This window comes from Bubalus kerabau, chromosome 14, assembly GCF_029407905.1.
Source record: "Bubalus kerabau isolate K-KA32 ecotype Philippines breed swamp buffalo chromosome 14, PCC_UOA_SB_1v2, whole genome shotgun sequence".
NCBI classification, from domain to species: Eukaryota; Metazoa; Chordata; class Mammalia; order Artiodactyla; family Bovidae; genus Bubalus; species Bubalus kerabau.
Window position 1 is genome coordinate 12697829 of NC_073637.1, and position 27895 is coordinate 12725723.

Sequence of the window (27895 nt, forward strand, 5' to 3'; positions counted from 1 at the left end):
TTGTTCTTACCAGGTTGACTTGGGAGAGGGTCAAGTATGTGTTTAGATTGGCGAGCCATGGCCTGTTGGCTTGACCACACACTCTCGTTGTGCTCCAGGGACCATTCGTCTCTCCAGCTGACTGTTTTGGAAAAAATCCATTTTCTGTATACCCGCACACATCCCGAGATTTCTTCTACAGTTTCACTTCTTCGCACATACCTGTTCAAAAACAATTTTTTTTTTTTAGTTTACTATTCAAAGTAATGCAGCACTTGGGGAATCAAATTCAGTGAAAACCTCTGAATCAGCTGTCACAGGAATACTGATCGTGTCTAGTATCTGTTCATGCAGCATGAGATGTTTTCATTTCAAAACGCCAGTTCTGACAAATCTATGGCAAACGTTAGCATAAAGCTTAAGGATAAAACTGTTTATGTTAAGCCACTAGACTATTATAAATAAATTTCTGTATCTTTGTATTGTTGGCTTTTACTTTAGTTTTTTAGCATAAGCATTGCAGTATCAATATATAATACAATAGAACAAGCTATCCAAGAAAGAAAATATAAGGATTATATGTGAAGTACCCCTTGACCATAATAATCCTGAGAAATTAATTTCAAAAGTATAAGAAGCTAGTGTCCTGTTTGCCTCTGAGTTCCCAGTGCCTGTGCTCTTTCTACTACATAATAGTCCTTTCATCTGATGCCAGCTTTTGTTAAGATACTTTACTCCTCACTTGTCAACTGGGATATTAACAGTACCTGCCTTTCAGTGTCATGAGAGTTAGATGATTCATTTAAAGCTTTATAGAACCTGGACCACGGTAAGTGTCACTCAGTCGTGTCTGACTCTTTGCGATTCCATGGACTGTAGCCTGTCAGGCTATGTCCCTGGGGTTCTCCAGGCAGGAATACTGGAATGGGTTGCCATTCCCTTCTCCAGGGGATCTTCCCAATCCTGGGATTGAACCCACATCTCCCACATTTCAGGCAGATTTATATCTACCATCTGAGTCACCAGGGAAGCCAAATGTCTGATAAACTTAAATGATTACTCATCTTTGCTGGTCGTTAAGGCTCCGAGCTTCCGATGCAGGGGGCATGGGTTCGATCCCTGGTCAGGGAACTAACACCCCACATGCCACGTGGTGTAACCAAAAAAAAAAAAAAGTTTAAAAAAATCTGATGGGGGTGACGTCACCCATCACTGTGGGCCCAAACTGCCATGATTTGAGTCAAAATAACACTAAATTCCTCATAGTAGTGCCCAATTCATAGGTATATGTAAAGATTAAATGAGTTCATTGATTGCAAGTAAATAGAACACAATGCGAGTTGGAAGTAGCGCTCAGTAAATGTCAGCTATCATTATTGCTGTTGGTATCACCTTCTTCCCTCATGTGTTAACATCTCGTGTTTAATCTCACTTACTGGAATTCCTTTGTACTGCTGTTTCTTCCTGGAAGGACTTGATGAAGCTCATGTGGGGCACCTGTCCTCTCATAGGAATTTCATTTCTTCCTGTTAGAAGTGGACAACACTTCTGGCACCTCCAGGCATCACACTAGAGCAAGAATTTGATTCTCTGTCCCTATCCTTGGGCTCTTTAGACCCACAGACATTTTCCAGGGAATCTTGTTCTCCATCTTGTCCAGAGCCTGGAAGATAACATTCAGCTTCAGGACTTCAACAGATGCTCTGAAAGCCCGCTCACAACAGGCTGCTCCCCGCCTTGCAGTGTGTTCAATAACCTGGTTTCTGTGATCGGCCTCTATTGAGGTCAGCCTGGACTCTGCCCACTTCCACATCTTTGTCCCTGTTGTCACTGCAAAAAGAGACCATTTTCCTCTCCCCCACGAGATTATACGCAGCACTGTGAATTATAAAAGGACAAATCCTGAAGCTGATTAGACCCGGACTCCAACTCCTGAAGGAATGATGCTAAAGCTGAAACTCCAGTACTTTGGCTACCTCATGCGAAGAGTTGACTCATTGGAAAAGACTCTGATGCTGGGAGGGAGTGGGGGCAGGAGGAGAAGAGGACGACAGAGGGTGAGTTGACTGGATGGCATCACTGACTTGATGGACGTGAGTCTGAGTAAACTCCGGGAGTTAGTGATGGACAGGGAGGCCTGGCGTGCTGCGATTCATGGGGTCGCTAAGAGTCGGACACGACTGAGCGACTGAACTGAACTAAACCAATTCCTGAAACAAGCTGTAGAACCTTGGATAAGTTACTCAAGGCTTTGGAGCCTCCGTTTTCTCTGATGTCAAATTTGTATAATTTGCTTATTAAGATATCTTATTCCCTTCTAGCTTCCCAAGTGACTCAGCGGTAAAGAATCCACCTGCAAATGCAGGAGATAAGGTTTAGGTGCTCAACAAATGAAAACCACTACCTTGCCCCCAAAGAAACCAAAATACTTTGCAAAAGCCAGAAGTTTTACTGTACTAAATTTTTGGAGTTAAGATCTCTCTTCAGTGGTAGGTGTTCAGTGCATGCCTAACTTCTTATCCAGGAGTTGTGTGATTGTGTCCCTCTAAGGCATGGTAGGTGTCTAAATAAATATTGAACAAAAATTGAAATGAGTGTAAAGATCTAAACAGCTGTGTTAGCAAGCATTCGCCTAGGAAATGAAGAGAGCTTTATTATTTTATTTTTACCTCTTTCTACCCAGCAGCCTGAGCCTGGCTGGGTCAGCCTTATTTTCCAAGTAATTAATAATGTTCAGTTGTTTGTGCAGCGAGCAATCCAGCTGAATGATGGGGGGAAATAATTTCATTTCTGGATACTAATTCCAGTAGCAGCTGTTTTCTTCTAACAGAAATACGCCTGCGCTAACAACTTCACACTTCCAGCAAAAACACTTCACCGCAATGCATGCCAAGCTGTGATGGACAAATGTGTGGTGTTTGTTTTCTTTCAGGAGATGCAGAAACGTTCACCAGCATCGATTCATTCTGTTTCTGCACACGTTTGTGATGACTTTCCTAGCTGAAGGGTATCTTCTGTTTAGGGTGGCAGAGCGCTTATGTCAGAGGGGTGATGTCGTCATCACTTCTGTGCAGGGAACGTGTCAAGAGCTTACCGAGGGGAAACATGTTCAGAATCCTGCGAGCAGCTTTGCCACGTGTGTGTGTGTGTGCGTGCACATATGCAAAAATGAACACTTATGTGAATAATGTTAACTGGAAAAAGCAGTTTACAAAACAATATATACAGATGGAACCAACCCATGTTTTTCTAAAAACAGACTTTTCACACACGCGCATATCTTGTTAAAATCAGGTATTAGCCATGAGTGTCCCTGGGTGTAAGTAGGATTAACAAGTAATGTTCAGTTTCTGCTTTGTACTATCTCTGTCTCCTAGAGTTTCTTCCAGAAATATGCGTTCTTTTAAGGAACAGTAAAAGCTGTAAAAGGACAAGCCTCAAAGTTTTTCAGGGAACAGAGCTGGAACAGTCTTCATTTTTGAAAGACATCGTAATGATGTTGGGGTGGGGGCACTTGGAGCTTTTTAAACTTGCTGTTCAGCAGAGCCTACAGGGGCGCAGACCCCCCCCCCCCAACCCATCGTTCAAATGCGGGGCCTGGGAGAGCCACCTGCTACATAGAGGGATCTTTGGGAATAACGAAAAGTCTCTTTTCAGCAGTATCTTGAGTCCCCAGCCATCAGCACCATGACCATCACTTTGATTCAGGCCCTGTCATTGCTCGCCAGTCTTACTCTCTCGACTCCTCCCCCAGCCATCTCCCTGGATGTCGGTGGGCTGGTCGGTGCTGCGAGGGGGTCCCATCAGTGTAACTGCCGCGCTCCTGGGAAGGGGCGCGAGTCCTCCGCTCCAGCCGCAGTGCCCTCCCTGTTAACTTCCTCATCACCTTTAGCCTTGTCTCTCTCACTCCCAGGGGCCCGCACCCGCGCCTCTCCCCCTCGGTCCTTGCCCTGGGAGGAGGCCGCCCCTGGAACCTTGCAGAAGTCCTGATGCCCTCCTGAGCTCAGGCTCTGGGCGTGTCCTCGGTCCTTGGTCAGGTCTGTTTCCCGTATCTGCTGGGTGGCACAGACCGCCTGCCCTTTGTATGTGCTTAGATGGGCTTGAGGCTTCTGCAGTATTTTGTCAAATGCATTAAGTGAAGAGGTGTTTCAAATAGGGTTCTAAAATTTCTCTTTGCATCAATTATAAAAGCTAAATGACCTGAGAAGATACCAGAATAGAAGTTCATATTTGGCGCCTTTGCTCTGTTTATTTCTAGCCCTTACTCTTCTCAGAGGAGGTGTTCTCATGGACTGTGGCTTCGGGCTGCCGCCGGGGCAGGATTGGGGGGCACGTGGCTGGTTCCCTGGTGCTCCTTCCCGTGGAAGCGGAAGGGATGAACGCCAGGCTCTGTGCTGCTCGTTTACTGGGAGATTTTAGGGACACCAGTTAAGCTCTCTGCCTGTTTCTTCATCTTAGTTAGTAAAAGAAACTAAAAATAGTCCCCTCGCAGGTGGGTACACGAGATAGGTATGCGTAAGGCTGAGAAATGCGTTCATTCATTTGGTAAATATTTATGGAGTGCCTGCTGCATGCCAGACATTTTAGTGAACAAATCAGAAAGATGTGTGCTCTTGGTGGGAAGAAAGACAAGCAGTAAAGGGGAATGAGAAGAGCCCAGAAGGCAGTTCAGTGGAGTGTGAAGGAGTAGGAAGTCCAGGGAGGGAGGTCAGGACAGGACCACCCCTCCCTCCGGGACTTGCTGGACTTGCTGGTGGGAGGAGCTGAAGGGAGTCAGCCCAGAGGTGTAGGGGGGAGGCCAGTGCCGCTCGCTGCCAGCAGGGGGAGCCGCAGGCCAAGTGGCAGGAGCCAAAATCAGAAGGAGTCTGAAGGTGGTCCATGGGGGTCCTGACCCAGACTGGGGCTTTTATTCCAAGTGTGGTAGGAATCATCAACGGTAAGGACTCAATAAATATACATTTCCTTTGTGTCCTTTCCGTTTTTGTTTTTTTGGGGGTTTTTTTGCGTTCCTGTAACATAAACAGTATGAAAGCATTTCCTAAACTGTTCATCAACGTTGTAGCCCAGGGCAGGTCATTTAGTCTGTGATTTTAGTCTGCTGAACTGGCAGGAGAGATTATACCTTCCCTAATCAGTATAGCTGTCAGTTCAGTTCAGTCGCTCAGTCGTGTCTGACTCTTTGCGAACCCATGAATCGCAGCACGCCAGGCATCCCTGTCCATCACCAACTCCCAGAGTTTACCCAAACTCATGTCCATTGAGTTGGTGATGCCATCCAGCCATCTCATCCTCTGTCGTCCCCTACTCCTCCTGCCCCTAATCCCTCCCAGCATCAGGGTCTTTTCCAATGAGTCAACCCTTCGCATGAGGTGGCCAAAGTATTGAAGTTTCAGCTTTAGCATCAGTCCTTCCAATGAACACCCAGGGCTGATCTCCTTTAGAATGGACTGGTTGGATCTCCTTGCAGTCCAAGGGACTCTCAAGAGTCTTCTCCAACACCACAGTTCAAAAGCATCAATTCTTCGGTGCTCAGCTTTCTTCACAGTCCAACTCTCACATCCATACATGACCAAAGGAAAAACCATAGCCTTGACTAGACAGACCTTTGTTGGCAAAGTAATGTCTCTGCTTTTTAATATGCTGTCTAGGTTGGTTATAACTTTCCTTCCAACCTGTACATTAGTGCTAAAGGTCTAGAAAGGACTTTGAAATTTGAGGAAGTTACACAAACCTGGCGTTCCAGTGATGACTATCATGATTCCAAGCCTTCTGGTCCCTTGGTCCGTAGACTGTGGTTCAGCGTCTCACTCCACTTCCTGGTGTTCCTGGACTCGTGACTGGTCACGTCTCAAAAACTGTGTTCTCTGCTCTCCAGATTCGCCCTTGGAGTGGCAGGTCACTTGTCCCACTAGCATTTAGAGGAAGAACAATGCAGGCATGACCTGTCTGTCAAGTGAAGTTCATGTCGACATGGCAGCTGTCAGTTCAGCAGACTGGACAGGCTTCCACGGGAATGAGGATCACGTGTCATCTTGTCTTTGAAGTTGTGGGTCAGTCATGGAATGACGTACACTGCACAAAGCCCTCGTCCTCAGAAGCTTCCAGATAACATACTTTGAGGTAGCCCATGCTTTGAAATGAAAGCATGGTGCTGTTTAATTTTCCAGAATCAGTTGACACTTAACTGAGTATGTTTTCCTTTTTAAAAATTTTGTCTGTGTTGCTTGGTTGTGTCTGCTGGTGAGGTGGTTCATAAACAGTAGAGTCATGAAGATTTGGGAAGGAAAAAGAAATCCAGTTAACCCTCTGCCACATTCAAATATGAATGGTGTCTCAAAAATTCTTAAGGTCTTTGAAGAGCTTTCTCTACTTAGGTCAAGAACCTTGCAACCCCTTATTACACATTATCAGTGTAAACCTGGGAAGTTCTTCCTCGTGTCTGGCTCAGACCTTCTACAATTGGAGGGCCTTTCTCCTCCATCTGTACAAATGGAAAACAGCTGCCCGACCTTCCCCAGTGACAACCCTTCATGTCCCGGCAGACGGTTAAGTCACGCCCCAGCCTCTTTGCTCCAACCAAATGATGCCTTTAAACTCGCTTCAAAGTCCCCATTTTCCACTCCTTTAATCATCTCTTGATCTTCCCTAAGCTTTTCTGTATCCTTCTCCAGAATGTGGATGCCACATTGGAACGTGGTAGTCTGCAGTCTCACCATTAACTGGGCTATCTTTTCAGCCTGTCAGATGTCTTTGTCATTCATACGGGAAATCCAGCGTTTTTACCAACACCCAAAAGGATGAGGACTAGCAATTCCTTTTACAGTGGACCCAGCCAAAGTTTGTGGTTGTAGCCGCCGGTTTTGGAGACTTGAGGCCTTTAGCAACCCAAACCCCAGATCTGTTCTAAGAAAAATTTGCAGACCCACAACCTCCTTGCCTCCCTATTGTGGGTTTGGCAGTCAGTCTGTAGTACAGGGCACTGTTTCTTTTTATGCAAAACCGCCCTGTACAGGACTTGACTTCTGGTTTCTATGCCTAAGTCACATGTGCGCACAAAGAACATGAAATCCCTGGATTGTCTTCTCACTTCCTGCCCACAGAGAGCTTGCTTTGGAACAGATAAACTCAGGACATAGGGTATCTAATATCCTTTCTGTGTCTGATATCCTTGAAACCACAGAGGAAGATCTCAGAAGTTGTTGAAATGGAAATTAAGTGTCTGGTAGCCATTATTGAGAATGAGAGACACAGTGTGCGTCTGAAATATTCTTGATCATAATACGCCACTGAGGGGCTCCCTTTCTACTTCCTCTCCCTCTTTTCCCTAAAGACTCAAGTTGGTCGGGTGGTCATGCTCCTGGCGTGGAGGTTGTCAGCATGATGACCTTCAGCTGGGGTGGGCTTGCAGGCCTGACTTTTGCAGGCTTCTACTGAAGCACAGCCAGGCCCGGGCACTCAGGCCCTTCACCCCTTGGTCGGCTCCTTCCAGAAACGGGCATTCATCATTGACCAGAGTGTGACCACGGACAGATGTGGGCAGGAGGGCTGGAAGGAGCTCTGAGCAGAGTGATCATGTGGCAAGACTCTTTTAAGGCAAAGCCTACATTAGCATGACTGTCTAGACGCTCCAGAGTCTGTGTGAATTATTAATATATGCGTGACCAAGAGACTGGCCGGGAAGTGATAGGAAATCTTCATTATATTTTCCTCCAGATTTGGGGGTTGGTTAAGCAAAGTCTCACGGGTGGTAACTGTCCTTGTACTTTTGGGGAGAAGTAACATGATTTTTGTGTGGCAACTAAAATTTGTGGCTACCTGGGACATGGGATTTGCAGTGACTGGTGACTGGGGTCATTGTGAGTGGATAAAGAAACTACACTCAGCTGTGTTTCACAGTAAGTGATTCAAGTGTCAGCTCTTTGCGCTCATGTACGTGTAGATTCCAGAAAGTCACAGTTCCTTGGGTTATACCCACTGGTCATTGAAAGCGAGATGAATTATCTTGGTTCCATCCTTATTAACCACTGGGACACTTACGCACAGGTAAGACATTGTGTAGGCCGCCTAACTTTTTTTTTTCCTCTTGTTTAATGAGATTAAGTATTCCAGTAGGGTGAATTAGACCTTATCGAATGTATGATGAACTCCCCAACCTGGCCCATGGGGCACTGGGCCAGCGGGGGTGACAGGCTGTGTTGCATTCAACTTCTCTGTTTTCTGTCATGTCCAGTCCAACAGACAACCAGCCAAGCTGAACCTTCTTACCTGCCAGGTGAAGCCGAATGCCGAGGACAAGAAGTCTTTTGACCTGATATCACGTGAGTCCTTTTTCTCCCGGGTCAGTTACTGTGGATCCTGCCACCTGCCCGTTCCCGTTCTTTGGGTTGGAAGTCATGTGTTTCCCAAGCAGGGCTCCTTGAGAGGAGGTGTATGCTGGGCACACTGCTCTGGGAGGAGCGTGGGTCTCTCTACACGGAACTCACCTGGGGTAGGAAGGCATAAGCCACCTGCAGTGGAGGAGAATCTAGATATGTACAGTAAACCAGGCCAGTTCTTGACCATGAGCTTTATCCCCTGGGAGGGATTTCCCTGAGCACGTTCCCATTGTTCTCCTACGTGTGCTGAATCGGTCTTTGATGTGATGCCCAGACATAGGTCTCTTTTAAAAAGTCGCGGGATGACTCTGATGGAAGCGCAGATGGGGGACTTCCCTGGTGGTCCAGTGGTTAAGACTTTGCACTTCCAAATCACGGGGTGCAGGTTCATTCCCTAGTCGGGGAACTAAGATCCCAAATGCTATGCAATGTGGTCAAAAAATAAAATTTCAGTTAAAAAATAAGAAAACAGAAGCTTGGACATGGACTAGACACTGAGGCGTGCTGCTATGTCTGCCCAGCTCCTGAGTTTTACCCCTACAGAATCTCTCTGAAAGGAGAAGTCATTTCCCTGCTGCCAAGAACTGCCTTCTGACGTCCTAAATCAATGACCCTGCGCTCTGTCCTCCATGGGTCGGAGCATGTTTTTGGCCCATCCACCCCCTCAACTGATAGCCTGTGTCCTCATAGTCTTTGGAGGGAAAGGAGATTGTTTTCCTCTAGGCTGGCTCCCTGTGCTTTCATGGGTGCCCCTGGTACTTTAGTACTTTGGCCACCTGATGCAAGGAGCCGATGCTGGGAAAGACCGAGGGCAGGAGAAGGGAGCAACAGAGGATGCGATGGTTGGATGACATCACCGACTCAATGGACATGAGTTTGTGTAAACTCCGGGAAATAATGATGGACAAGGAAGCCTGGCGTGCTGCCGTCCACGGGGTCGCCAAGAGTCAGACACAACTGAGTGACTCCAACCACAATATGTGCTGGGTGCTTTATGTCCATGATGAGTAATCCTCTCAAAAACCTTGTCATTTTCCTGTTTCACAGAAGAAAAAACTGAGACTCAGGAAGGTCCGGCGACTTAACATAAAGCCTCAGCAGTAAAGCCGGGGTTTGGCTGGGGCGCTTGGGTTCCAGCACCTGTGTTGTGTCCTTGGGCACACACACCACCTCTCTCACAGGAGGTGGGGGCGCCTAGCCTGGTGCAGTCACCGAGTGGGTGACTGCCTAGAAAGTGAAGCGGGTAAGACAGTGGTAGTTGGACCTCAGTGTATGGAAGCATCCGAGTAAATCCCGTATTCTAAGGAAGAGTTTCCCTCATGCACACCTGCCCACACTGCCCAGGTCCAGCTGCCCCCTCCTTACATGGGTCACACCTTGGAGGGTGACCCTCCAGCAGGGCTTGAACCCTCCCTTCCTGAAGCCTGATTTAACCAGAAAGCAACCTCGGGCAGGACTTGTCTGATCATCAGGGCTGCCATGTGAGTTATGAATTCTTACAAAAAGAAATTCTTTAAAAAGAAAAACAGTGAAAGGCAAATTGGAAAAGGAAAGTGAAATACTAATACTATGGCAGCTAGCACTCTCCGATTTCTAAGATCTACTTGAGGGACTTCCCCAAAAGTCCAGTGGTTAAGACTCCAGACTTCCAATGCAGGGTGCGCGGGTTTGATCCCAGGTAGGGGAACTAAGATCCCACATGCCGGGTGGCATGGCGAAAAAGAAAAAATTATCTGCTTGACCAGGTGGGACCCATCCCCCTTCCCACTTGTTTTTCAAAAGAAATGCTTAGGCATTGGGTGGTGTTTGCAGTTACCTTCTTGTATTCCTGTTTCTCTTCAGAAAAGCAGTATTGACAAAGTGAATCGTGTAACTGCTAAAACAAAAAGGGTGCAAAAATAATATCAGAATCCTACTTTCAGTGTGTTCTCCTCAGGAACTTTTAAAATCTGTATTAATACCTGAAGCATGCTGCTTTCTAAGATTTTGCTTTATTTTTTTCTCTTTTTTTGTATTTCAGATAACAGGACGTATCACTTTCAGGCCGAAGATGAGCAGGATTATGTAGCGTAAGTAGTTTTGAAATCACGGCACAAGGCCTTAAACTGAAAAAAGCACCTTTATCTCTTCTGTGTAGTATACTTAAAAGTGTTCTTTTTATTACTAAGAACCAGTCCTGGTGGGTTTCCCCTGCTTAGCTGTCAGCCCTGGGCTTTCCCATGGGTCTCTTCTTTTAGTCTGGGGTGCTCAGTCAACTCAGGTGCCCCCTTCAAGGTTCTGCTCAAGCCTCACTGCCCGAGGGGTTTTGCTCCCTCCCCGCAGGCCTCTTCACACCCCTCTGGGTCCCCTGGCTCAGTCTGAGCCCTCTGGAGACCTGGAGCTCCTGAGGACAAGGACTGTGCCTTCTTCATTTGTAATCCCGCCATCTGCACTTGGGAGGGCTTTACTGGGCGCTGGAGTAATTCGTGTTTGGGGGAGTGGCTCCATCTGGATTCTCTCTGGGTTCCAGTAGTGGTGATAGCAGACTTGATTTTGATGGAGGAGATTCTGGCATCCTTCAAGTCACACGTTTTTCTCCAAGTCACACAGGAAGTTCCACTGCCTCACTGAGCTGTTGTCTCATGTGAAAGCATCCAGTGAACTGAGCAGAGAAATCCTTTCTCGGCCCACCAAGGAAGGAGGCAGGTACAGCTGAAGAGCAGCTGAATGTTTGAGGTCAGGCAGACTTGATTTCTAGTCCACAGTCTGCCTGTTAGTGGCTTTTGGATCTTGGTAAGGTCATCCCACCCCGGCTTTCTTGTCCCTGAGAGGGTTACAGGCCTCGCTTGCAGAATTTTGAGACTTGAGATGAAATGCGTGGTGGTGGTGGTGGTTTGGTCGCTAAGTTGTGTCCGACTCATTGCGACCCCGTGAACTGTAGCCCACCAGGTGCCTCTGTCCATGGGATTTCCCAGGCAAGAATACCAGAGTGGGTTGCCGTTTCCTAAAGCCTCTCATACAGTGCCAATTTTTTTTTTACTCCTATAAACTCAAAGTGGCTTTTAAAGTATTAAAACACAATTATGCACTATTTTACTTTTTAATACTTTTATGTGCCAGTTACTTTAAAACAATTTTAAAGGTTTTTGAAGAATTTTCAGAAATAGTTGCTTTGATTCTCAACCCTTTTGAAATGTAGCTGTTCTACCACATTTGCTTTATTCTTCCAGAAAATGAATTGTCCTTTAAATGTATATTTTTGGATCATCATGACAAACTTTTTTATTTATTTAATTTGTCATGAGTTCTCAAGTAAAGAGGCAAATGTGGCATAACAGGAGGAACTCTGAAAAAAGGGGGTCAGCAGAGCTGTTTTCTCATCCCAGTCTGACGTCAGTCCCACTATAGGGCTCTGGGCAAGTCACTGAATCTCTCTAGGCCTCTGTCTCTTTAAAACATGTAAAATATCATGTATGAAACGAGTTGCCAGTCCAGGTTCGATGCACGATACTGGATGCTTGGGGCTGGTGCACTGGGACGACCCAGAGGGATGGAATGGGGAGGGAGGAGGGAGGAGGGTTCAGGAAGGGGAACACATGTATACCTGTGGCGGATTCATTTTGATATTTGGCAAAACTAATACAATTATGCAAAGTTTAAAAATAAAATAAAATTAAAAAAAAAAAATAAAGCATTGTAAACCCTAACTCAGAGGCTTATTTGGAGGATTATATTTCAAAAATTATAAGTACTTGGCACATAGTAGATACTGGTAATATCAGATAGCCACAATATCAAAATGCCTAAGGAAAGCAATGTAGAGACTGCAGTCAAGTGAAAACTCCAGCATTACCAACACTACTGCTAATAAAATGCACAGTGACCTGCCCTGTGGAACCCAGATCCTTACATTGGTTTTAACAGAATAATTTCTAGTTTCTAACTTGAGACTACATGATAGAAAAAGTATTTTTTAACTTACAAGGTAGTAATTGTCTACCCCGTCCCTGGACTGTTGGTTTTGTCTGAACAGTTGGGTTTTCTGCATCACAGAGGAAAAGCTGAGCTACACAATCCTATTTCTCAGGACATGGTGAGGTGAGCACCACCTAGAGTCAAAGCTGTGACTCGCAGTTCACCTACACCAGGCGCTGTGGTTTTTAACTTTCACTGCTGGCTCTGTCACTCCTTCCAAACCTCTTGTAGACAGACTTTGCTTCAAGCGCACACATCCTTCAAGACACAGTTCTGGATCTCTGTGTTCTTTATCGAGAGTGGTATTAATTTGGCTTTTTCCCCCCTCTCATTCCTGAAAGAAATACAACTCCTTACAGATTTGGACAATTACTGAAAAGTACAGAGTGAAGGCATTCCATCTGGTTCTTTTTTCCTACAGAAAAATCACTCGAGAGACATCCAGTATTCACATTTTGGTGAATTTTTTTTCTAGCCTTTTCCCCACAAAATATACAATTCACGAATACATTTAAATTTGAGATTATACAACTTTTTTTTTTCCTGTTTATTTCACAAAGCATTATATTGCGAGCATTTCCCCAGTGTCATCCAAAAATTAGTTGGAAACTTAAATTTTAGTATTTGAGTAACTAGTCCACTTTGTGGTTATTTCATACTCTGCTAATCAACTGCTGTTGTTGGGTATTTAGGCTGTTTTATGCATAGACTGGTAGCAAAGAGTTATTTTGTTGGGTCCATATTATGGTCATGCTGTATGTATATTTTAAAAGCTTGCACTTTTCATTTCATATAACAAACATCAGCATGTTTCCATGTCAGTGTACCTTTTTTGTAAGCATGAATTTTCATGGAAAATGAAATATTCCTTCATTTTCACTTTTAAGTGCCCCTGCTGATATGGACTTCCAAAAAACAATGCCTTTTGCTCAGCCCTCTTTCCTGCCTCCTGTTCCTTTCTCACCTGTGCTTTCTCATCCTTTCACTGGGTTGAGCCCACGCTGAGTCCTCTTCCTCCCTTTATTCTGGCTGCATGTAAATACAGGTATCATGGGTTTCCCAGGTGGTATTAGTGGTGAAGAATCTGCCTGCCAACACAGGAGGTACAAGAGATGCGTCTTCAATCCCTGGGTCAGGAAGATCCCCTGGAGAAGGAAGTGGCAACACACTCCAGTATTCTTGCCTGGAAAATCCCATGGACAGAGGAGCCTGGCAGGCTACAGTCCGTGAGGTCGCAGAGAGCCAGACATGACTGAGCACACAGCACATGTGTTCACACAAGCCTCTGGTTACTGATGTTCACCATCTCATCTCACCTTGCACACTCTTCTCCTGTCTGTTGTTTTCCAATCTCTGACCCTTTCTTCCAGGTTTAATTTCTTTCATTTTCCCTCCTGTTACTGCTCGAGTTCTAGATGAAGATCCGAGTTGTTTTCAGGGGAAGGAGAACGCAGCGGCCAGCCAGGCGCTCACGTCTCCTTCCTCCTGTTCTGGTGGCAGGTGGATCTCGGTGCTGACGAACAGCAAAGAGGAGGCCCTCACCATGGCCTTCCGGGGGGAGCAGAGCGCCGGGGAGAGCAGCCTGGAGGAGCTGACGAAGGCCATCATCGAGGACGTGCAGCGGCTCCCGGGCAACGACGTCTGCTGCGACTGCGGCTCGGCAGGTATTCTGGCTAGGGCTGTAAGTGAGCGCGTCGTTCGCACGCCCAGCACATACTCCCAACCTGAATGGTTCCCACCTCCGAGTGCGGTCACCCGTGCTGTCCGCTCCATCTGTGACATTCCCCCCCCCCCCCCCCCCGCACTGCCTTATTCTCCCTAGACAGCACCTGCCAAAATGCCCTCTGTCCTGGAAGGCCCAGTTAGATCAGCATTATGGACGTGAAGTCCGTCACCCTGGGTTCGAATCACCAGCCCGCTCCTCACAGTCTGGACCACTTCATGCCCGGTCCCCAGCTAGTCTCATCTTCAGTTTCCTTGTCTGAAAAGTAGGATAATGAACGAGGTTCAGCTGCCGTGAGGATGCAGTGGAATGGTGTCTCCAAAACTGGCTGGCACACAGTGCCTCTCTTTCCTTCCTTTCTGTCCTGTAAAACTTCCCCAACCTCTGTATCACACGGGTGTTCTCAGATGGCATCTGTGTTGTTTCCATATTGACACTGTGTGCGTGCTTGGTCTCTCAGTCGTGTCCAACTTCGCGACCCTATGAACTATAGCCCACCAGGCTCCTTGTCCATGGGATTCTCCAGGGAAGAATACTGGAGTGGGTTGCCATGCCCTCCTCCAGGGGATCTTCTTGACCCAGGGATCAAACTCACATCTCTTAGGTCTCCTGCATTGGTAGGTGGGTTCTTTAACACTAGCACCACCTGGAAAGCATATTAACATTAGCTAACATGTATCCAGTGCTTACATTATAGTAAGGATTGTGGCAGTTGTTTTGCTGGTCTTTTCTTATTCAGTCCTCACAGGAGGTCTCCAGGTAGGATAACTGATCTTATCCCCATTTCACAGATGACAAAACTGAGGGACTGGAGAACTTGAGTGACTCAACCTGAGGTCACACATCTGGTAGGGCTCAGAACATCAGCCTGCAAACCCGTTCTTAAGCATTATGGCCAACTTTTTAAATCGTTTTACTAGTGCAAATGGACTCTTCTATACAACAGGCCATAAGCCCCTCAGAGGCAAGCCTCAGATTTTCTACTTTCGTGCACGTGTGTGACGCTGCCTCACACAGTGTCAGGATGGCAGAGGAGCCACAGAGAACCCTGAAGATTTGGGTAACAGAAGTATTCGTTCCGTTGTTCTAGGGCACTTGGGGGTTGTAGAAGCTGTCTTACACCAAGAGGTGCTTGCGAAGAAGCCATACCCAGGATAACAGGTCAAGGCGAGTTAACCAAGTGTGCGGGTTAACGATGGCCGCAGAACCCAGTCCCTTGTGAGCTGTGCTGAGAAGTCCTTTATCAGGTGTTTCATAGGCCTCACATTTTCACAAAAACCAGGCACTGATTTTTGTTTTCAGCTCAGTATTGAAGAGTTATTTTTCAAATTTGTCTTTAAGAAAATTTGCTCTCTGACAAGCTGTTAGTTTTAAAAATAGCTGCTACCTTCAATCTAAATCTTTCCCTTATAAATTTTAAAAATTTTACTACTGTTGCAGCTTCCTCTGTAATTGGCACACTAAAATTAGATATCATGTCTTCAAAATCCTCTCCACAGAACCCACCTGGCTGTCCACCAACTTGGGTATCTTGACCTGTATAGAATGTTCCGGCATCCATAGAGAAATGGGGGTTCATATTTCTCGCATCCAGTCTTTGGAACTAGACAAATTAGGAACTTCTGAACTCTTGGTAAGTAGCGACCTGTCATGAATACATTTAATATATTGCACTGGGTGTTTTGGTTTCTGCTGAGTACAAAGAATTCTAATTCCTGAGTTCAGTGAGTTTGCATAGATATTTAAAATGTAAATTTTGAGGTATGTAACATTGACTGTTTCTGTTTCCTGAAGAACTGGCGAATCATGCATTTCTATAATTAGCTTGCAGAAACCAGCTTTTTGCTTCTGGGATAGCCTGTTTCAAAGTTGCTTTTTTTTTTTTCATTTAGAATTAGTGTTTATATGATTCATTGTCATAACAGTAAAGGGAGTTAGATGTCAGACTCATGTGTTCACTTTATCTAGTGGCTTACATTATTAAAAATAATGGCTAAAGAGTTCTCTGTTTTTTTCTGTTTGTAAAAGTGCATATGAATTAGGAGTGGCCTATTAGCCACTGCCATAAACCAACCACTCCTTAACCCATAACTTCTTCAGGTAGTCAGGGAAAAAATTGTATGCAGTTGCGGTACTTAGCTTTATGGTACAGAAAGGACACCCTCTTCAAGTCCAAATTAAATTGGTCCCACAGGTCACCAAATAATAGGGGGAAAAGGCCCATTCAGCGTCTCCTATAATGCCTTATGGTCATCAGCACCGTCTTGCCTATTTGGAACCTGGTGCCTGTGAGAGAATCTTCAGAGGGTTTGAAGTGAAACAGGGCTTCTTCTCAGACAGGAAAGACTCTTGAGCAGAACCTGAGGGAGCCTGGGGCCCGGAAAACCTGAATCCAAGCATTCATTAAGCAGCAATGGTCTGTCTTGTGTTGCATGAGCCCCTTGATTTAGAAAATATGGTACTTATACACGGCTCCCTATTCACTTCAGCATTATAGAGAAGAGACTCAGACCTAATACCTGCAACATCCTTTAATATGAAAGTGGTGCCAGTCCCTTTCCTTGACTTGGGTAAATGAAACCCAGTTTGACAACTCAAAATAGGAAGAGTCCAAATCCTAAACACTTAAATACAGTAAACCCCAGAGACCTGATTGCCTGGATGTTTCTTCACATCGATCCCCAGGTTATCCGAGTGACCAAATGACCAAATTTGTCCTGAAGAACACATTTTGTTGGAAGGGTCGTGAAAAGTTAAAGTGTTAGTTGCTCAGTCATGTCCGCCTCTTTGTGACACCATGGACTTTAGCCCACCAGACTCCTCTGTCCGTGGGAATTCTCCAGGCAAGAATACTGGAGTGGTAGCCATTCCCATCTCCAGGGGATCTTCCTGACCCAGGGATCAAACCTGGGTATCTTGCATTGCAGGCAGATTCTTTACCTTCTGAGCCACCAGGGAAGCCCAAGAGACTGATCACATGAATGTTTCTTTGCATCGATCCCTAAATTGTCTGAATGACCAAAAGCCCTTCAGGAAAAATTTTCTTGGAATGGTCTTGAACCTAGAAGCAAAATTTTTCCTGAGGCCTCTTCATTAATTACCTGTAGCATCTTAATTTGTACCCCAAATATAAAGGAATCTTACACTCTTCTCTGGCTAATAAGATCAAATCTGCTTTATCTAAAAATGAGTCATGATGGTAATTGAAAAGTTTTTGCTTTAAGCAATAGCATTTAACCTCATTCATATGAGATTCAAATATGGAACCTGCTGTTTAATCTCAGACTCTATGTGTATGTCTGTGTGTGGGACCGCATTGTATTCTAGTTAAACATATATCACACTGTGTTTGTGAAAATCATTAGTTTTCTTATCCATGGTTCCACCAGTCCATTATCTCCCATGAGAGGGAACACTCTATATTCCAGAACTGCACTCAGAAGTTCACTGTCTGGCACGTAGTATATGCCCAGTAAATTATCTCTTGACCAGGTGGATGAATGGTCTGTATTCTGAATCAATAGAGGGAAAATAATATATTCAGAAATCTCAAAACCATGTAATAGTAAACTCCTAAACTAGTAGTAATGCGTTCACTCTGCTGTGTTTTGTTTATGTTACAGCTGGCCAAGAATGTAGGAAACAATAGTTTTAATGATATTATGGAAGCAAATTTACCCAGTCCCTCACCAAAACCCAGCCCTTCAAGTGATATGTAAGTATTTCTAATATACTGAATTCTTTACTGTTCTATAATTGTTCTTCTACCCTTCCCCAAACTTCTTCGTGGCTATGGCATTCTTCCCCACCAGAGGAAACCTCATTATGAGGAAAAAGCAGAGCAAAGTACTTCTGAAATTGTTGTTCAGTTGCTTCAATCATGTCCGACTCTTTGTGCCCCCGTGGGCTGTAGCCCGCCAGGCTCCTTTGTCCATGGGATTCTCCAGGCAAGAATACTAGAGTGGGTTGCCATTTCCTCCTCCAGGGGAATCTTCGCAACCCAGGGTTGAACCCGGGTCTCCTGCGTTGGCAGGCGGGTTCTTCACCACTGAGCCACCTGGGAAGCCCATTTCTGGAATGCACCTACTATTTTTGCCATCACCTTTCCCTAAGTAATTGTAGCTGCTCTGTGGAGGATAAATCTTCATAAGGACAATTAATGCTTAATCATCACATATTGTGGTAAATAAGAGACAAACTAAAGCAATGCGAGATTCCTATCAGATTGGCAACAATCCAGGTGCTTAACGGCCTGCTCAGCCAGACTGTGGGAAAACAGGCATCTCTGCTCGTGTGTTGTTGGTGGGAGTACAAACGGAACACCAGCCACAAGGGGTAAATTAGACATGTTTATCATAATTGTAGATTTATTTACCCTGACTCAGCACCTGCCCTTCTGGGAAGCTGTTCCCGTTCTGTATTAGAGAAAGATTAGGAACAAAGCAGATGTCTACCTCAGATTCCCTTGGACTGCAGGAAGATCAAATCAGTCCATCCTAAAGGAAATCAACCCTGAATATTCATTGGAAGGACTGACGCTGAAGCTGGAGCTCCAATACTGTGGCCACCTGATGGGAAGAGCTGACTCATTGGAAAAGACCCTGATGCTGGGAAAGACTGAGGGCAGGAGAATGAGGGGCAACAGAGAATAAGATGGTTGGATGGCATCACTGACTCAATGGACATGAATTTGAGTAAGCTCCAGGAAATAGTGAAGGACGGGGAAGCCTGGTATGCTGCAATCCATGGGGTCACAAACAATTGGATATGACTGAACAACAGACAGACAGTCTGTAGTGTGGCTGCACAGTGGAACACCTTGTAAATGTAAAAAGGAATAAAGGAGCCTTTCCTGTCCTGATCCGGGATCATCTCCAGAATGACTGTCAAGTGAAACCATCAGGGTACAGAGCAGCCTTCAGAGCATGCTGCCTTTGGAGCAGGGAAGGGTAAGGGCATGGGAGGAAGTGCATATAGGCACACCTTAAACCCCAACCCAGAATCCCTCTCCAAACTCAGGAACCGAATTGTTGGTACATCTCCTGATTAATCCCTCAGTTTTGAACTCGCTATTCTGTCTGGACTCCAAATTGATTTGGACAATGAAGGATGCACGTAAACATATACATTTATTTTCACTTGGGTCTGCTTAAAGAAACACTGGCAAATACCCAGGAAACTCATAAAAGTCCTTCCTCTGGGGTGGGCGTGGATACAAGACCCCCTGAGTCATGAGTCATGAGACCCCCTAACTCATTATTGTTGAGTCATGTGACTCTTGAAACCTATTCAAAAGGGTTTACGTTGACTTTAAACTTTAAAATTCTAAACCCTGTGGATAAATAGGAGAAAAGAGGTTTAATTCCCACTCAAGTGATCAGAGACGCAGACACCAGCCTCAGTGTTTTGCCAGCCCTTCCCGGGTGGTTGGTTATTCAGGCACCAAATTTGCAAAGCACTAAAGTTACCATGGTGCACATTCGATGAACGTGCTTTTTCAGTCTGAAATTATGAAATGCAATCTTCCAGAAGGCCTTTTGGCAGTTGTCTTTTCTTTGAATTCAACAAATGCATATTGTATGTTTAGTCTGTGCCTCATTTTATGTTAGATGCTGGGGATCTGGCAAAGCACAAAACTAGGTATAAATCCTGTCCTTGGGACACCTGGGTACTAACCAGACAATTAAACAATAGATTGTTTACTCATAGTTGTGGTTTGAGTGTCAAAGAAGAGAAGTCAAGGATGTTGGGGGCATGTATAATACCCTAAGCTAATCTGAGGGGCGTGTGGTTTAACCGACCATCATCCTACCACAAAAACTGCTTGCATGTCTTTTTTTCACACTAATGAGCTCAAATTGCACTGAGAAACAGGGCTTTCAGAAGCTAGTTTGATTACAAGACAACCACAACCAAATACAGTCCGGGATTACTTCACGAATGTGGTAACAGTAAATGCTCAGCTGGTACATGGCCCAGTCTTGCTCGCACCAGCATTTTTTAAGTGTTTACATGACCCAAACCTTGAAGGTGTTACTTTAGGATAAATTTTGTAAGAGCGTGGATTTTTGTTTCCTACTGCTCACATGAGAGGCAGCATTGGCCCTGCCTTCCCCTTATGAGAGCTCGTGATTCTCTGAATCTCGTGTAGACTCGGGAGCCAGACTCCATGAATTAGAGCCCTGTTGGAAAGTGGAAAGCACGTATTAGGTACTGTATGTTCTTTAATTCAAAATATACTGGTGAGTTACTATCCTCATTTTCAGATGAAATAAACAAAAACTGAAGATTAAGTAGTTTGACCAAAGTTACTTAGCTGGTATGCTATAGGACTAAGATTGGAACTCCAGATCCATTCTTTGTGTTTTAATTAATGGGCTCACATAACAGGGAAATTCAAAGGGTGAGTTCAGGCATGTCTGTATCCAGGATGTCAGACAGCATCACCTGGACCCTAGCTCACTCTCCTGACTCTTGTCTGACCTTTCCTCTGAGCCAATGTCAACATCACCCTTTCCCCAAAGGTGGCCATTTGGGCACTTAGGTCATAGACTCACTCCTGCAGCTGGGGAGGCAGGCTCAGAACCATTTGAACCGAAGCAGAGGAGGGATGGGTCCGATGAGAAGGAGAAATGCTGCGCCAGGCCCACCTAGGCTCTGGGCATGTTGTCCACAGCAGGAAGGACCACCATCTGTCCCCATGGAACTCCACACTTGGCCTGTGGGAGGGGCTTCAGCGACAGCCACGTGGAGCCTCAGTTTCCTATCAGTTTCTTCATTCTGTCTCTGCCGCAGTCAACTTGATTTAAAACTAGTCAGCTGGAATGTTGAAGAGAAGTGTATCTTAACTAAAATAACTCTTCGCGGAACTGTTTGTCAGAAAAAATTTAAATCTTTTCTTAGCTCTTGAAAAATAAAAAAATCTCAGTTCATTTTGTTTTGGTCTATTTTAGGACCGTACGGAAGGAATATATCACTGCAAAGTATGTAGATCATAGATTTTCACGGAAGACCTGTTCATCTTCATCAGCTAAACTGAACGAATTGCTTGAGGCCATCAAATCCAGGGATTTACTTGCACTAATTCAAGTCTATGCAGAGGGGGTGGAGCTAATGGAACCGCTGCTGGAACCCGGACAGGTAACAGCCTCCCCAAAATCAGGATGAGGAGGGATGTGGAAAGCCAGTTTAAAAGAGGACGTCATAACAACACAGAGTGAGGTGACACATTAAGTGACCATGTTTAAATCAGGACAATTTGAGACTGAAAGGGGCTGCTGTTAATAACTACTTTGGGGCAACTGCACATAAAGGAAGCCTGTCTAGGCAAACCAGGACATCTCATCACCCTATTTATGCTTGTTCTTTCCCTTTAGGAGCTTGGGGAGACCGCCCTTCATCTTGCAGTCCGAACCGCAGACCAGACATCTCTCCATTTGGTGGACTTCCTTGTACAAAACTGGTACAGTTTTAGTTTACTCTGAATGTGCATTGTGAGCTGACATAAACAGCTCTTGGTGGCCTGGATCAGGACTCGGCAAATTTTTTCTGTAAAGAGCCAGATACTCTTACAGGCTTTGCAGGCCATGAGGTGTCGGTCACAGCCATTCAGTGTTGCCATTATAGTGTGAAAACTGCCATGATCAGTATGTAAACAAGTGAACATGGCCATGTTCTAATAAAACTTTATTTACAAAAACAAGCAGAGGGCCAGATATGGCCCATGGCCTATAGTTGGCCAACCCTTGGCCTAGATAACTGTAAAATCCTTTCTCTGTGTCCAAAACCTGCTACTTAAGGGAGGCTGAAAGAGCAGAGACTTAACAGCACAAGTGAAACAGGTCTGTGAGTTTTTATTGTTTTTAACTTCAGTATGTGTGGCTGACTCAATTGCTAATTCAAATTTAGGACATACTAAGGAGAACAATCAGAGAAGGCAATGGCACCCCACTCCAGTACTCTTGCCTGGAAAATCCCATGGATAGAGGAGCCTGGTAGGCTGTAGTCCATGGGGTCGCTAAGAGTCGGGCATGACTGAGCGACTTCACTTTCACTTTTCACTTTCATGCATTGGAGAAGGAAATGGCAACCCACTCCAGTATTCTTGCCTGGAGAATCCCAGGAATGGGGGAGCCTGGTGGGCTGCCATCTATGGGGTCACACAGAGTCGGACACAACTGAAGCAACTTAGCGGCAGCAGCAGCAAGGAGAACAATATTGAGTGCAGAAGGTTTAGGTTTGTTGAATTCTTTTTTGGGTAGTTCTGTAATCCACAGATTAGGAAGAGGAACTGGAGCTCATTCAAAGGAAAGTAATCAAAATAGGGGATTTGAACCCACATTCAAAGAATGGTGTCTTTGTTCTTCAAGGCAGATTGTAACTCCCAGCCTCTTCCATAGAGGTGGTTCAGTGTAGTGGTTCATACCATTGGCTCCAGAAACACTGCCTATGTTCAGATCCCTATTCCATCATGTGTGTCTTTGTAATCTCGAGGACTTTATCCTCTGTGACTGTTTTTGTCTGAAAAATAAAGTTGATAATATACCCACCCCATAAGGTGGTTGTGAAGATTAAGTGAGCTGATAGGTATAAGAGACGTGTGTCTGTCCTAAACACAGTAGGCACTCACTCCAAAAGTGCTGGCTGTTGTTATCATTACGCTGCTTATAAATTCAGGTGTCATGCTAGAAACATCATTGTCTTCCCTGCCTCTAAGAAGAAGGTCTCCAATTTGACTCAGTCCTTAGCATGCGTAAAAGTGGTTCATCGGTAGTTCTGAGTTACAGAGCAAGTCATTTGTTTTCCGAATGCTTTTGTTTTTCAGCGGAAACCTGGATAAGCAGACGGCCCTGGGGAACACAGCCCTGCACTACTGTAGTCTGTACAGTAAACCAGAGTGTCTGAAGCTGCTGCTCAGGAGCAAGCCCACTGTGGATGTCGGTGAGCATGGCCAAGCGCCTCTTCACAGCCACAGTGAGGGGCTTCACTGGAGGTGCAGCGGTTAAGACTCCACGCTTCCAACGCAGGGGGTGAAGTTTCATCCTTGGTTGGGAATTAAGATCCCACATGCTATGCAGTGCAGCCAAAAAATAAAATACACTTTTTTAAAAAAGGAGAAAGAATAACCACTGTAAGAGCATTCAATCTGCTGAAACTGAGACATGCCCATTCCGTTGTACTCTGAGTCTTGTTCTTTGCCTTTTCAAGATGCATCTTAGATAATCGTGCAAATGTATTCCCCCTGTTTCAGTTAATCAGGCTGGAGAGACCGCCCTGGACATAGCAAAGAGACTGAAAGCCACTCAGTGTGAAGACCTGGTAAGCAGAGTGGGAAACGGGTTAGACCCTCTGCCTTAAAAGGGCGTTCTCAAAAACCGAGACTGGGAATTAGAGAAGCAGATTTTTTGAGGAGGAGGTGAGGTGGGGGACATAGGCTAAAGAAATTCAGGCCAGCACTAAGGCTAGGTTTTAAAAAACAGTGAAGTGATCAATTCTTCATCCACATCTTTTCTGTGCAGTTACAGTGTAGCAGCTAAAAGGCATCTAAGAGGTCTTGTTACCAGCCTGAGTTGTGGATTGAGGTGCTGGAGATATTTTTGTTGTTTGGGGGTTTTTTGGGGGGGACCTACAAGTTGTCCCAAAGTGCTGCTTTTTCTTATTTGCCAGGCCATTAGTCTTTCTCTGTAGCTTAATACTAAGTAATTATTTGAGGACTTCCCTAGCAGTCCAGCGGTTAAGACGCCACACTTCCACTGCAGGGGACCTGGGTGCAGTCCCCGGTTGGGGAACTAAGATTATGCAGGCTGTCCCCAAAAATAAAATGAAATAAGATAATTTTTTTAAAAAAATAGAATTATTTGGGAAGCCAGTTCCAAAAATAGGGCAAGTAAAGCTCAAAGTGTAATGATCCCCAGCGTGTTCAGTGCCCTGCCCTGCCCATTCTATGTACACACTCACCCGCAACCCCACTGGTTCTTGCTTAGACCTCTGGGCCTTTACATAGAGCTTGAGTCCCTTACCCACAGAAAAGGGTACGACAGGAAGGTAAGTGGTGCTCCCTGGAGTTTCTGCCAAATGCCTAGGCCCAGCAGTTGTCCTTCTTTATTTTTTGTAAGAATCCTTTGAGGAAGTTGAGTTACCCTGCCCTATTTTATGACTGAGAAAGTATACCCTGCGTGGAACCGGGGCCATCTGACCTTAGAGGCAGACCTTTCAAACTTTTCTAACTCCAGTTTTGCCCTCCAGCCAAGAATTTACAGTTGTAAATTCTTGAGACACATGTTCATGATGTTAAGAAAACTTTTCATTTTGAAGAGAAGTCATCCAGATTAGAAAGGCTCTGCCTGTAATTCTTGGCAGTCCCTCTCAGGTCTGTCCTGGGGCAGTCTGTCCCACTTGTATAATCAGAGTCTTGCCTACATTGCAGCTACTGGTGATTAATCTGAAACCAGGAATGAGGTGGAAGCTACTTGGCGTTTATATAATGTCAGGGTGTCTCGCCCTTAAATTAAAACTGCTGTCATTTTCAGCTTTCCCAGGCTAAATCTGGAAAGTTCAATCCACATGTCCACGTGGAATACGAGTGGAATCTTAGACAGGAGGAGATGGATGAAAGCGATGATGACCTGGATGACAAAGTGAGTGGAAATGACGCCCCGGGATTCCTAAGCACTGCTCCCAGGTTCTGTCCCCTGTGCAGATAAGAGCCATTCTTTGTGAGGCTGATTTTGGCCTCATAACCCGATTTACCCATGCGGGACCAGGTGACTCTGCACCACTGAGGTTCTAAATCTGGAGGTTGCATGGCTGCTGTTGCTGTTACCGGGGGTTGGAAGTGTCTGGAATCGGAGAGGTTGGGCTTAGGCGTGCAGGCCTGAGTCATCAACATTTGTCATTCAGTTGCTCGGTTGTATCCAACTCTTTGTGACCCCATGGACTGCACCATGCCAGGCTTCCCTGTCCTTCACCATCTCCTGGAGCTTGCTCAAACTCATGCCCACCAAGTCAGTGATGCCATCCAACCATCTCATCCTCTGTCACCCCCTTCTCTTCCTGCCTTCAATCTTTCCCAGCATCAGAGTCTTTTCTAATGAGTTGGCTCTTCGCATCAGGTGGCCAAAGTATTGGAGCTTCAGCATCAGTCCTTCCAATGAATATTCAGGATTGATCTCCTTTAGGATGGACTGGTTGGATCTCCTTGCAGTCCAAGGGACTCTCAAGAGTCTTCTCCAGCACCACAGTTCAAAAGCATTAATTTTTTAAGTTGATGTTAATGAGTCATCAACATTAGCTGGCAGTTACGGCCACAGGCATGAGTGAGGTTCCCTCCCAAGAGGATGCAGAAGGAAAGGGCGAAGGGTAGTGGACAGCTTGGACATCAAAGGGCTGAGTGGGAACGAACAGTTAGCGTAGATTACAGACGGGGCCTCACCATCCAAACGCTGGGGAACGTGTCCTGCACAGGGGCAGTATCTGTGGATAAGGTTAAATCTGTGAGATTTAGTGAATTTATGGTTGTTAACAGAAAGGAGGGATGGGGGAAGGGACAGTTAGGGAGTTTGGAACGGACATGTACACGCTGCTGTATTTAAAATTGATTACCAACAAGGACCTAACTGTAGAGCACAGGGAACTCTGCTCAGTGTTATGTGACATAAGTTTAAGGGAGTTTAAGGGAGAATGGATACATGTATATATGTGAGTCCCTCTGCTCTTTTCTCAAAACTATCGCAAGGTTGTTAATCGAGTATACCCCCACTACAGAATTAAAATTTGCTTCTGAATACTGTGACCCCTCACAGGCATGTCCCTAGGGGGACCCCGGTGATGACAGGAGTCAGACGTGAACCCTCTAGATGTTTTGCTTGTGCTGTCTCACGACTCTTTAAGTTTTCGTGTGGCTGACTCCCGATGTGCAGAACACGGGAGCCCCACCCGCTCCCGAGCCTGCCCTGCCCACATCCCCTGGGCACCCTGATTACCGGCTGACCCCCGCCTGCACTGTTGTTTCGCTTGCCAGCCGAGCCCCATCAAGAAGGAGCGCTCCCCCCGACCCCAGAGCTTCTGCCACTCCTCCAGCATCTCCCCCCAGGACAAGCTCTCACTGCCGGGCTTCAGCACGCCGAGGGACAAGCAACGACTGTCCTACGGCGCCTTCACCAACCAGATCTTCGTCTCCACAAGCACAGACTCACCCACGTCACCGATCGCGGAGGCGCCCCCGCTGCCTCCCAGAAACGCCACGAAAGGTACGAGCCTTGGGAAGGGCCGTGTGACTCCATCCTCAGAGCTGGGAACCTACCCGGCTTTGAGGTCAGAATCTCGGGGTGAGTGTGAGTAGCAGGGCTGTGACGTCAGCGCAGCTTGAAACAGGGACCCTGCCCTCTGCTGCGTTACAGCCGAGAAATAGTGTTACGGGCACGCCTCATGCCTCGTCTTGTGTGAACCTCACAGCCTCCCATGAGGTCCTGGTTTTGTGCCCATTGTACAGACGAGGAAACAGAGCTAGAGTGACTCACCCAAGGTCGTGCAGCTGTAAGCGGCGGAGTGGAGGGTCCATCCAGGGTCACGTGGCTCCAAAACCAGTGCTCTTTCCTGTGTAGTACGGGGTGGGATTTCCATTCTTCTTTAGAAGTTTCTTTCCTACTGACACTAAAATGTAATACCAGTGATAGTTAATACTTACGAAGCTCTTGCTTTTTGAGTGGCCCTAAACCCAGAACTTCTTTTTCCACACTCACAGAATGAGGTGCAAAGGACAGTTGGTGGCAATAGGCAGACAGGGGTCTGTGGTTCAAGGAGGCTGAGTCACTGCTCTGAGGTTCTTGGTGATTGGGATCCTCACCCAGGTGCTGTGTGACCCCAACCCACATTCCCGTGCTCTCTGATGAGGCACCAACCAGGGCAGGATTTTACCAGAGGAGGGTTACTGTGCTGGGAGTGACAGTCCACAGGCCCCCTCCTGCTTGTCTAATCCATAGAACACCCTGCCCAGAAAGTCCATGTATTCCCACCTACATGGGGACAAGTTGAGAAGCAGAAATGGTCGCATTAAGGAGTCACCCTGCCCAGTGCCGGGGAGCTTCCCAGGTGGCTCAGTAGTAAAAGAATCCACCCGCCAGTGCAGGAGACCCAGATTTGATCCCTGGGTCGGGAAGATCCACTGGAGAAGGAACGGCAACGCACTCCAGTATTCTTGCCTGGGACATCCCGTGGATGGAAGAGCCTGGCAGGCTACAGTCCATGGAATCACAAGGAGTTGGATGCAACTAAGCACCACCCAGGGGAAATCCGAGAGGTACCCAGAGCTGGAGCTTCGGGTCTGGCCTCAGCCAGCAAATCCCAGTGCAGGATCCTTGCTGTGTGCTTGGCTTGTGCTCACGCAGGTTCGGGGGCTCCCCGGGCACAATGGCACGCCTGTTGAAGTCACACTGGGGCTATTTTCTGGGGAATGTGAGCTTTATTCAAAACAGTGTTTTTTCAGAGCTTATTCTCCATTGAAATAGTGTTATAAATGGGAGCAGTGTTCTTAGACCCCAAATGGCCTCCGAGATTATAAAATAGCGGAGGAAGTTAAAATAAGACTTGGGCACGAACGGTACCCATCAGAGATAACCCGTGACCAGAGCAGCAACAGCATGTGGAAGCCAGAGGCTTATTAACCCGCCGGCGTGGTTCTTACCGTCCCAAGCATTATGCTGGAACGCACCTTTTACATCACTAGCTGGTCAGGGCACAGGTGTTCTATAAGAAGGCTGTGTTGCCGCTCACCTCTGGGTGACGGTGTTTCCCATCAGGGTAGCAGTCTGCTCAGAGCAGCATTCCTCTCTTCATGCTAAAGAGGACCTAACCTGATAACCTCTCG

The 27895-nt window shown here is 46.1% G+C and overlaps 1 protein-coding gene across 18 annotated transcripts in view; it reads left to right on the top strand.

Annotated features, from left to right (window-relative positions):
- The window catches only part of ASAP1 (ArfGAP with SH3 domain, ankyrin repeat and PH domain 1), a 346820-nt gene that overhangs the window by 288208 nt on the left and 30717 nt on the right, over positions 1 to 27895 (top strand). For all 18 annotated transcript variants that reach the window (XM_055545753.1, XM_055545755.1, XM_055545751.1 and 15 more), the window contains 11 exons: positions 8210 to 8297; positions 10375 to 10423; positions 13809 to 13972; positions 15531 to 15664; positions 17655 to 17746; positions 20985 to 21171; positions 21408 to 21493; positions 22856 to 22971; positions 23282 to 23349; positions 24561 to 24668; positions 26051 to 26279. In XM_055545753.1, the coding sequence (XP_055401728.1) occupies positions 8210 to 8297; positions 10375 to 10423; positions 13809 to 13972; positions 15531 to 15664; positions 17655 to 17746; positions 20985 to 21171; positions 21408 to 21493; positions 22856 to 22971; positions 23282 to 23349; positions 24561 to 24668; positions 26051 to 26279 (1321 nt within the window). The remainder of the gene's footprint in view (positions 1 to 8209; positions 8298 to 10374; positions 10424 to 13808; positions 13973 to 15530; positions 15665 to 17654; positions 17747 to 20984; positions 21172 to 21407; positions 21494 to 22855; positions 22972 to 23281; positions 23350 to 24560; positions 24669 to 26050; positions 26280 to 27895) is intronic.